General features: G+C 41.2%; 1 protein-coding gene across 1 annotated transcript in view; it reads right to left on the bottom strand.

Moving 5' to 3' along the window:
* dner (delta/notch-like EGF repeat containing) overlaps positions 1 to 12,009 on the bottom strand; it is a gene marked incomplete at both ends in the record, with an annotated part of 46,847 nt that overhangs the window by 18,953 nt on the left and 15,885 nt on the right. The window contains 2 exons of the mRNA XM_079225233.1: positions 24 to 121; positions 271 to 615. Coding sequence (XP_079081359.1) covers positions 24 to 121; positions 271 to 615 — 443 coding nt within the window. The remainder of the gene's footprint in view (positions 1 to 23; positions 122 to 270; positions 616 to 12,009) is intronic.

The following is a 12,009-nucleotide window of genomic DNA, read 5'->3' as shown; positions in this document are numbered from 1 at the left end:
TCAATCATAAAAGTTGCTCTTACTTTACAGCTGTCTCTTCAGGCACTTCCAGAGACAGAGTCAGAGTTCCTGATGTCAGCTCACACAGCTCAGGACTCACACAGTGCAGACCCTCCGTCACCTGAAGCACACACACACACACACACACACACACACACACACACACACACACACACACACACACACACACACACACACATACATATGTTATGCATTGCATTGTAAAGATAAACCCACAGGAGCTTAAATTTAGCACGGAAGTTATCTCACCCTGTCTGCCTCCCACGGCACCACCAGCAGCCTCTGCCCAGGTTTAGATTGCCATGGCTGCAGGGTGGGAGATGGCGGCGCTGTGGTCGAGGGGATGGTTGTTGGCTGCGGCGGGTGAGTGGCCGCCGTGGTGGTGGAGGCGACGGGGGTGGCCAGTTCCGGCGCAGAGGGGGTGGCGGGGTCCCAGTCGGCCGCCGGCAGGTCCAAAAGGATCTGATCACACCTCTCCCCCTCATAGCCTTCGGTGCACTCACAGGTGTAGGCCGGTTCCCGCTCCTCCCCACCGCCGCTCCGGCTGCAGTTTCCATGGAGACAGGGGCTGCTGGCACACGGGTCTGTGAAAAACTAAAAGAACAGAGAAAATAAACACAAACAGGAAGAGGCAGAACAAAAAACATTATCATCTAATGTGTTTTTCCATCTGCTGTCCTCTACACTGGTGAATCAAACTATGTTGATTGTGACACAATGAAAGCCCATAATGTGAACCTGGCATCCAGTTTAAATGGGTCAAGGAGTGGGTCATTAAAACCCTGTGGAGAACAAGAAAGTGTAGTCATCACTACTCAGCTACTTCTTTTATTGCTCTCTGACTCAGCCTCCTTCTTTACACCACCCATTTATTTTATTACATTTTGTCTCTGTGTTCATGATAAATTGTTGCAGGTCTGCACTCCCTTGCTCCATTTTCCCCACTCTTATTTTCTCTCTCTCTCTCTCTCTCTCTCTCTCTCTCTCTCACACACACACACACACACACAGTTTTCCCCGGTCATGCAGCAATAAAAAAAATGCATCCTGACAGCCTCCTTCATGCTGGCTCCGCCTCCCCATCAATAATTGATCATATTTGCAGGTGAAAAGGGACAAAGCCTTGCTCATGAAGCTTACTGCCTGACACTGTGTTGCCTTTCGTTTGGTTTTCAGAGCCTTCTTAGGCTTAAGAGCGTCTATAATCCTGCTGCCTCTTATTTATTTTTTTGGGGCAAATTCACTCAGAATCACTCAGGTACCTGCAGCTCCAGCTGTCTTATTCAAATGTGTTCAGAGAATTAACAGTCCGTTGTCTCCGCGACCGAGTCACAGCTCATTAGTGGTAATCTCTCAGGTTTTTACTTGCGATGCCTCTATCAAACATTGCCTTTGCTCTGAAGCACAGCAGTCCCGGCACGCCACTCTCGGGTCTTTATACAGTCTGCTGCTCTTATCTCCTCTCTAAGTTTATCAAACCTTTAGAGGACAGCAGCGCTGGCTCGTTTGGGTTAAAGGACACATTAGAGTCCTTCATGAGCTTTTTCATCTGTCGCTCTTGATTTCTCCTCGATTCAGACAGAAGAGAACAGAATGTGCTGCGAGACTTATTTGCACTGTATAGTTATATAACAGGGACGAACAATATAGTCTCAACTCTGTATCATAAAAACAATGGCACATTTATCAATAAATGTAACAATTGTTTATACATACATTAGCAGATATTTCCTTTCTTGTGCTTATTTGCAGAAAATAGTGTGCAATATTTCTAATCATCGTTGAAGCTGTTTCCAAAGTAAAAATGTGCTGACACTCATTGGCCCCACCACTTGAATTGGGAAAGTCTGTCAAATTAAACTGAAGATGTCATTTGAAGAATTCATTTTTGGTCCTTCAAAGGGCGTTTTTACTTATTTTTATGAAATGTTATAGCATACATGAACAGACACAGGAACAGGAACAGCTTCTTTTCACTGGCTGTCACTCTGTTGTCTTTTTTATATTCATCTTGTTTATTGTATATAATATGTATACAATGAGAGCTGCGTGAAACCGGAGGCAAATTCCATGTATGTGTAAAACACACATGGCCGATAAAGCTGATTCTGATTCTGAATAACTGATTATTAAAATAAAACTTCCTCATGAATTAATGGTTAAAATAATGGTTTCTTACAGGCATAGATTCTGTACTTTGGGCTAATTGGTTGGTTGCATGCTGGGTTAGATACCATTACTTGTTGTGGCTACTCTCAATTCAATAATATCATTTTGGGATTATTTATCAAAAACTGTAAATGAGGATATAGTCACTCATGTTGAGGGCATTACACACCCATGGTCCCGCGCACACAGATGTTTTCACTTATTTGCCTGATTGGTCCTCTGTTAAAGGACAGCGGAGGTGTATAGAAAATGTGACATTTTTGTTTAGTTGCACCTGTCAGTCAAGGCAGGATAATTGACACGTTCCTCACTCCTATTGGTACACTAATTTGAGATTGGTGACTCGGATAATCCCCAGGTTATAATTTGGTGGCATTCAGTGCATATGGCAGCCATTTTCTATGGTACCATTAGTATACTCAGTTACTCACTATCCTCCTGCATAACATGCTTCCTATTCTCTGGCACCTAACGGCTCACACGCCCCGGGCTCTGGCAAACCATGCAAATCAATTTCCTCTAAGCAGCTGATAATAACTCACATTAGTCCCTTTATCTATATTCCCACATGGACCAACAGACTGAACAAAGACATTCTCTTGGGCCAAATTAATTGCTTCACAAGGTGCTGTGATCTACAGTATTTGCTAATGTGGGATGTGGGACCCTGAACAGGAAGGATCGATACGGGCGGAAACAGCAACGCTACTTAAGCCATATCATCAATTTAAACTGGTGCAGGGGCTGGATGAGCTATACATACACACACGCGCGCACGCACGCACACGTACACATTTTCTAATTGTAATTAATGATGAAGTAAGTTTTTCTCTCCAGAAAAAGTTCATTAGCCATGTCTTTCCTGGGAATTTTTATAGCGATTTATTAGGAAATTATGGACCCATATAAAGCGTCACAAGCATTTTACATATTCAATCTGTAAGGTAAATTTCAAGATGATTTCCGCTGTTGTGCCCAAGTGTTAAAAGCATTAAAGAGTTGTCTGTTGGGCTACAGAGTAATCAATGAGACTTGAGCCTTGAGCAAGTCATTTCAGTAACTCCCAGCTCAGCAGATCTGAAGCTGCCCTCTGACCCCGGAGAGAGTTAAAAGATCATTTCTCCACACAGATTAATAAACATTTCCAAACTGCCTGGGAGCTTCTCATATCACTTTTTCCAGAGGGTGAGTTGATATTACAAAGAAAGTGAGTGGTGTTGCTAAACAGAGGATTTTATTAGAAAACACGATGTGGTGAGGAAAAACAAAGCAGTATTTAAGAATATATCCATTACTCAGGGATTTTAGAAAAACAGATTTGCTTGTAGCCGGACCATGACTGAGCAGTATGTAATCCTTCAACTACAGCTAAAGACAAATCAATAGCTGGAGTTGTGAGGGTTTTTCAGTGTGTGTGTGTGTGTGTGTGTGTGTGTGTGTGTGTGTGTGTGTGTGTGTGTGTGTGTGTGTGTGTGTTTGTGTGTGTAGCTCAACGCTACACCATGTCAGTTATTTGGTGAAGGCTGCATTGGGAATGTTAAAGGTTTTCCATCATAAATTCAATGGATTGAATATATGGCCTCAAGAGTTTCCACATACGTTTTGACTAGTTTTTCACGGTTTGGATTTAAGGAATATCTTAATGCCACAGCAATCAATGCTATTTTAGACGATAGCGTGCTTCCAGTCTGGGGGAAATGTATTTATTTTGCCCCCATGCACAAAGCAATGTCCATGAGGAAAGCGTTGTCCCTGTTTGGTGTGGAAGGAAGTCGTATCGTGCTACGTAGGTGTCCCTAAATGCTCTTGTATTTAAAAGGGAGCAAATCCCTCCAATGAAGGTGCATTGTGTGCACACTCAACCCCTAATTTCATACAGGTGGAGGAGAGACTTTAGAGCTCCTATTATCCATACTGCACCAAACCTGCTCAGCATCAAGCAGCAAAAAGACCCAGTGAGCAACTAGCTGGTCAACTTAGTGGAGCGTTTAGCAGCTACTAAAGAGACATATTGCACTCAGGATTGATGGTGAGGAAAAGCACAGCTAAAAAGAGAGATTTAGATTCGCTAGGTGGCCAGAAACTCCAAATAAATGATGATGCTTCTTTCGTTGCTGGATGTGAACTATTTCCTAACAAGTTTCTTGTCTGATATCCATTAATTTACAAGGTGATGGATGACATGTCAGGGTTTATACTTGTTTCTGTTTCCTCCAATGCCATTACAGCCGCATATTAATGGGGATGCTTATGGAAACAGTCGGTCAAAGAGAGTTTGCTCTGAACGGGCAGATCAGCAGCTGAGTTCAACACGTTCATGTGGAGCCACAACCCTGACGGCGCTGGAGCCGTTTCATAACAGCAGTCAACTGAGCGCTCCATTTCACCAGTTTATCAGCCACTTACTGTTTATGGGAGACTCATCTGAGCGGTAGATCATAATACTGCAGGGGTTCACTTTGATGGCCAGATCGTTCAGCTAATCACACATACAATTAGTTAGAAGGGCAGCAATGACTCTCGCACTGCACACGAAAATAAAACTGAACACATGTACACATGACGAACATATTAAAGTTTCACACTAAGGGCTAAAGACTGTCCAAAATAACAATGATTTAAAATAGGCTTTTCAGTGACAGTCTAGACACGTGCAAGAATACACACACATGATCGCAGGAAAAGGTGAGAAGCTGATATGGTCACTCAGCAGGTTGTCTGAAACTGTTCTACAGCCCTTTTATAATGACCGAGATGGGTTGCCATGGCTACAGTAGCTAGGTAACGTGAGCGCAATTAGAAAAACAGTACTATACACAGTGTGTGTGTGTGTGTGTGTGTGTTTTCATACCCTAACCGCACCAGTCCCAGGCACACACGGTATCAATATTTGCCCAAAGAGTCTCATCATGCTGCAGAGAGATGATCCATTTTATAATCCACTTACTGCTTCATCTGGGCTGTTTATCACCGCTTGCCTCCCTCTGTCAGAGTGATAACAGCCCCGCCCCCCTGTGGAGGGACAATAGATACAGATAGCATTTGCCTAATCCCTCACTCATGAAAACACTCTTTCACAAATGAGGAAAATATCTCCACATGGGCTCAGAGAGGATAAATGTGTGTCGTTAAACGTCCCTCCTGAGACGAGGGGACACCGAGTGGGTCTCGATAACACTGTGTCCGGACGAGTGCATTTGCTGTACTGTAGTGACGCCTCGGTGCATCTGAGTCTGAGTCGCAGCTGTTCATTTTCAAGAACAGTGGCCGTTGTTCAAAGTGTTAGGTTGAGAGATTTGACCTTGGCTTCAGAAAGCATTTCAAACGGCACTTTAAGTATTCAACCCACTTTCCCTTTGTCGAGGACCGTTGCTTCAGCTACCTGCAGATCACACTTTCCTTCAACAACAACACTCAATGAGAAAGTCTCAGGGCATTTCACTAACTGCCTTTTGGTGAGCTGTGATGCCAATGGGAGATAAACCCACTAGTCTTCTTTCTCCAACCTTCTATACTCATACTTTATATTTGTCTGATGTGAGTACTTGAATATTTCACCTGATGCCACTTATTTGCCATTTTGAATTAATACATTTGATTGCTTATGCTAGAAAACACAAGCGAAACTACACAAACACTTCAGTTGGATTTTTGTCAATAAGTTACTAAATCAACTGCAAATTAAGAATCCTTCATTTACATTGTCAGTGTTCATGTTATGGTACTACAGTCTGACTTTCAACAAAAACTTCATTTGACGTGTCGACAATGATCTTTTATTTCATGTTTTAATAACGAGAGATAGTTAAAAATTGATGCGCCTGATCTAGATCCATCTTCTTTTTAAGGCTGAGCGCGTATTTGTCAAGCTTTCACTGTTTGCTGAATTCAAGGCTACAGAGAGAAACTGGAGCATCTCTCTGCACTGCGTAATCTCAGAGGAGCAGAACAAACATGAGAAAATATACGGTTGGAGGGAAAAGTACAATCTTGCAACACGGAGTTCATGTACCTTCCAACACACACAGCTATAACAGCATTATTCTTCACAGATCAACAGCGGTGAAACACACTGCATCCCCAGAGTTAGGAAATTACAAACATGACTATGTCTGACGATGTGACTATAACAACCAGGGAACAAACACAGTGTAATTATATAATCAATCACACAGCAATTAGCTAGATGAACCGAATTAAACTTTCATATAGCCGGCAGTCATTTTTATCTTGGATGTGCAGTACGTAATGAGCACCCGCAATCCAGCTAAAACAAAATATTTAATTCATGATAGTGACAAAATAATGCTTTAAAATCATCCCTCAATAGAGTCATTTTCCCGTGCAGTATTCTCTCCAGTCTGCTCCCAGGAGGGCTGAGCCCTGGGATGTGATCTGATTATATAAAGAACCCCAAAAGATCCAGAAAAGCATTCAAAATGTTCACGGTACATAATTAACTGTACTAATCAAATGTAAAATGTGCTACTGTGGAAATATCAGCTTTCATATAACCACAGGAATGTATAGAAGCACAGTACACTACTCTTGGGTCCAGAATGTACAAGTCCCCCAATGCATTCCTGATGTATGAGACGGGTGACTCAGGTATTCAAATGCAACCGAGCAGGAGCAGTGCACCGAATGTATCGCACAAAACAAATAAAGCGAAGAGTCGGGAATCAACAAAGAGAACTGGTTCAGACGGCAGGTGATCAGCAAATATACCCAAGAAGGAAGTTTTAACAGATGATGAGCCATATAAGGCTCTGTGATCAATACAAACAAAGGAATGCAAATGCAAACTTATCCGAGAAAGGAACAATACAACTCAAGAAACTGTTGTATTTGCTCTTGTAAACAGTCTCACGGCTCATACTGTAAAGCGACTATGAGATCTTCAAAGGAACAATGTCAGTTCTCACATTGTGATGCAAGACTGTGGCAAACATTTCTGTCCTTGGCAAAAAAGTGACTATGTGTGTTCACCGGCCAATGGATGCAAGAGGATCAACATTTTTGTCTAATCTCCTTTTCATTATAAAAGCGGCTGATGGAAACCCAGCAATATAAGGCTTGATGAGTCACAGCCACTGAATATTTTAGGTATGAATTTGGCTGATGGCGGATTTTAATTTCAAACCCCATTAAGATCTTTTCTTAGTTTTAAAGACTGTACTAAGATAAAATTATATCTAAATTATATCTCCCGGCTGGCCTTGTTGCGGGTGAGAGGGAAGCCTGGGTCGGCTTGCTGAACCTGCTGCCACCGCGACCCGACCCCGGATAAGCGGCTGATAATGGATGGATGGATGGATGTTTTGCCTCATAAAAAGAGTCATTAATAGTTACGGGCAGACAATCTTTATTCAATGTTACAGTCATTAAAAATGAAAAGCAGCGCATGTATACATTCAGTATACCTCCAGTAGTTAGTGTAGCATAGCAGTGCTAACGCTAGTTAATGATATGCTAGCATGTTATGCTCTGCATGCTTTTACATAGAAACTTCTTCCAGCCTCTCCGGGTAACAATTCACTATTACACAACGTTTAGCCAAGACGAGCTAGAAATCCACATAAACAGCCTGGAAATGAAAAGAAATCTGAAGCGATTGCATGAGACTCGATGGAGGATAGTCGTCGGGCCCTGGTCGGAGCTGGCCAACACCACGCTACGATTGGTCAAGTCTGCGTTTGATGGGCGGGACTTAGCAAAGGGTCAAGCATAACTGTGAGCGTGAATGTTAAATAAGTTTCCCTGACCAGAAAAAGCAGATGGTTGACATTGTTTGAGTACTTTTTTATTTTCAAAATAGAAAAGTTTTCGCTCCTCTTACGCCTTCGACCTCGTCAACTCAATATTATTCAAAGACAGCGAAATGTGCTGTCTTGAGCTTCTGGTTGAACATTACAGCAATATCCTGTCAGTATCCCAGGCAGACATTATTGTTGTTATGCTTTATTAAACCCGTCAGTCAGAAAACCACCCAGCGAGAAACCCCTCATGAAACGAACGCGTCACTTCTGGTGTCGGCAGAGACGCAACTTAAAGACACCACTTGTTCCTATTTCTATCAGTCATGAAAGGTGAAGCTTTTGATTGTTAAAATGTACTTGTAAAAAAGTATTATTGCTTTGGACTTTTTTTTACTTTTACAATATGCAGGTATTTACGCACTTTTTCTCTCAAAGTCATTGAAAATGAGACATTATTGTTGGACAAAAAGAAAGGAGACAGACAATCTCATCTTTCTATAGCGTGAAAACAAAACAAAATTTTACTCTTTTTAGCCTAAGAGTGAAGCTGAATAATCATGTTTTTATCTTGGGACTTTCATTAAAATGTATTAATGTTCTTGTCCAAAGGCCCAAAAGCAACAGATCAGTGAGTTATTTTAGGCACTGCCTCTAGATTAAAGAAACACAAGGGTGTCAAACGTCCTGAGGCTTTTACCTGTTTGGTGCAAAGCAGACAGACGTGAATCAAACCATCAACGGAGAAGAGAGCAACAGCTGTCGGGTTGTGAAGAGCTGAGGTAGAAACAAGGCTGTTGAGATACAATTAAAGTTCCAGCTACTTCAGGACAGAACCTAAGTATTTAAATAAATAGATATTCTTACACAAAACTGGACCTATTCACAAGCAGTGTGTAACAAATGAGATCAGGAGAAACGTCAGTGATCTCTCTTGGGAAATTGGGAATGGAAATAGAAATGTTTGCGTTGTCTTGTCGGCACGATTTGTAAAATTAGAACGTTGTAAAATCAAAATAAAAATGAAGAGAGAAACTCCACATGTAGCTAAGTATTTTTGGCAGTTTCTTCTGGCAGTTCCTGTAAAAGAAATCCAGCACCATGAACTGTCAATACAATTACTCTACAGCATTGATCTTGTGAAGCAAACACAGTTTGTTTCCCTCTCTTCAATAAGGGAAGTTGTTTTTCAGTATATCCTGTATATTAACTTGTATGTGGTTTCAAGAGGCTGCAGTCTTCTCTAGCTCGTTTCTACATGTATTTTAATCAAGTTTTAGCCATTTTGGGTGTCGAGTTAAACTGGGATGAAGAGTGTCAGCTGTCAGTGCCACTGTCTGTGAGATGATTGATGAGTCTCAGACAGAGCTGAAGCAGGAAAAGGTGGTGATCTCACTGAATGTAGAAGCAACAATGGATTTAACGACTCCTTGTAAATCAGTTAACTGTCGTTCCTCTTAGCTCGATGAAGCAATGGCGCCATTTGAAAAGATCAAAACACTTTATTTCAAGCTTTAAATCGCATAAACCATTCACCTGTCAGCAAACAATTGCCTGTTTTCAAACACAGCAGATATACGGTGCGACATTAGCATTCGTTTGGAGGTGTATTTTTTAGCAACTTCATGAATGTAAATCCAATATTCTCTGTCCCTGGACCAACAAAGCAACACTGGAAAAACATTAGAAAGTATTGTTGTGCCAATGAAACAAGTGAACATTTACATGGTATTGGATGTCTTTAAATAATATGTAATATTTAGGCCTCTAAATACAAAAAGAGATCTTGAAATTAGCTGAGAAAACACATTTTGCAAGCTATATTTCACCAGTTTTTAGGATGTCATAATAAGCCTGTAATGCTCAAAAGTATAGTATTTGTTTCCACTTATATTATATTTAAAAATAGGTGGTCTAATATTAAGTGTTAGTTACAGTATTTTGCGTTTCTGCAGTGAAACTCCCATAAAGTTTGTTCAGCCCTTCAGGCAGACTCATAAAACACATTATTACTCACGATGCCTTAGGGAGTGCGAAAGATGGATTTCACTCATTTACTCACTCCAAAGAGTGATACCACTAAACAGCCTCGCTCGGGGATACTTAAAGTACACACTAAATGCATCGCGAGGAAGAATTTACATCCCGAAAACAGATTTCCCGGTAACATTTCTTTGATAAAGTGGCTATAGCTGTCTTCATTACTGCATCGGACTGAACCATGTGACAACACACTTATCGATGAGTTGCCATCCCTCCGACAGCAGGACGAGCAAGGACACAATATGTGTTCATTAGAATCCGCTCAATCAGAAACCATGCAGGAGTTCATTCCCCACCGCCAAAAAAAAGGATAAATAAAAAAAAGATTACAAATTGGCTCCCAGAATTGTATTGTCCTCTCATGCACATTAGGCCTACATTTTTCCAAAATGATATCCCAAACTATTCTGGGATGACGACTCCTCAATCTGTAACCATCTGCTTCCTAATCATCCGAGTTGTTGTACCATCCAGTAACACGGGATGATGCTTTCGTCGTGGACAGAAAGTGTGTTTTTGTCAGCGGGCCTTTAATGTTATCTATTTCTGCACATCAAAGTCTCTGCCATCCCTCCATCCCTCCCTCCCAAACCTCCCCATCACTTCCTGGCCCAGTGGCTTCAAAGAGCAACTCCGCTTTCAAAATGTGGATCCATGAAGCCTACACGAACATGGCCGAGCACCTCGATAGATTTTGATCTCGCCTCGATGCATAAATAGATGTAAATGGAGGCGCAGTGGAAGTAAAAACATGCTAATGAGGCGAGACTGCCCTTCATGCTCATAATTTCCCATCTAAATAATATAATAGATTTCTTCCGTTCCTACGCATCTCTACTTTTTGTAATCGTATTTTATTGGAGCTTCATTTAGTCTGTCACTCAAAAGCCAAAACACACAGCAGGAGGACACTTAGTTTGCTCCACAAGGGCCCTCGTGCTGCCATCAAACAAATGACATGTAATAACCTCCCATGATTGCTCAATATCATCCCTCAAAAGACATTTACCTCTCAACTCTGCCAAGTAAATAGATAGAAAGATAAGGGGGCTTGGAGGAGAGGAGCAAGGAGAGAGGAGAGGCGCTGCAAGGCTCTATTTATACCCATCCAAGGAGCACCGGGCTGCAGGGGACTTGAACGCCTATTCTCGACGGCTGGGACACCGTCGTCTGTCTTCTTATTCTATCAGACGGGGACTAAAATGGATCAGGGGCTTTCAGGCTCTTTGTGAATTTACCAGAAGCTTGGAGCAGATGCACTGACAGATAGAGTTTTTAGTTTTTGTTTGGTAACACTCCATGCAGCGTTTCACATTGCAGCGACAACTAGTCTGTCTGCTTGATACTTCACAACACAGTTATTCTTGATTAGCTGTGAATATGATGTCAGCGGTGCGACTACAGAATTTTTAGCTGTCACCTCACTTGAAATATTAGGCACTTTTGTGCAGAGCGAAATATTGCATCTCTATTCTTACTATTCCTACTATATATATATATATATATATATATATATATATATATATATATATATATATATATATATATATATATATATATATATATATAACCTTAACAAAGACTTATAGCTGACTTTGCTAGGTGTCCAATTTTGTTTAATATTTTGTTTTACAGAATATGCTTTTGTTCACAGTTAAAAACACATAAGCTAATGCATTTTTATCCATAGCACTGTATCCTCCCTCATCACTTGGCTTTACTGACAGGCAGGTTAATGTGGGCCATAACGGCAACAACAAAACAGCTAAATGTGCTGTTAGCTCTAAACTACACTCAAAAAAGGATATTGGCTGGCTGTTACATTTACTATAGTAGAACATGTATTTCGAACGATTTTCATTCATGTTTCCAATGTAAATGTAATTCAGTCATGTAGGATTTGCATGAAATTCAAAAGCCTAACATGTATTGGATCCATTCATGTTGAGATGAACTGAGACCAAAAGCTAGCAGAGTTTTGGTGGCTAAAGGCTGAGGAAAGTGTCTACGATAGTAGTAA

This window comes from Taurulus bubalis, assembly GCF_910589615.1.
Source record: "Taurulus bubalis genome assembly, chromosome: 10".
NCBI classification, from domain to species: Eukaryota; Metazoa; Chordata; class Actinopteri; order Perciformes; family Cottidae; genus Taurulus; species Taurulus bubalis.
This window is presented reverse-complemented; position numbering and strand designations above follow the sequence as displayed.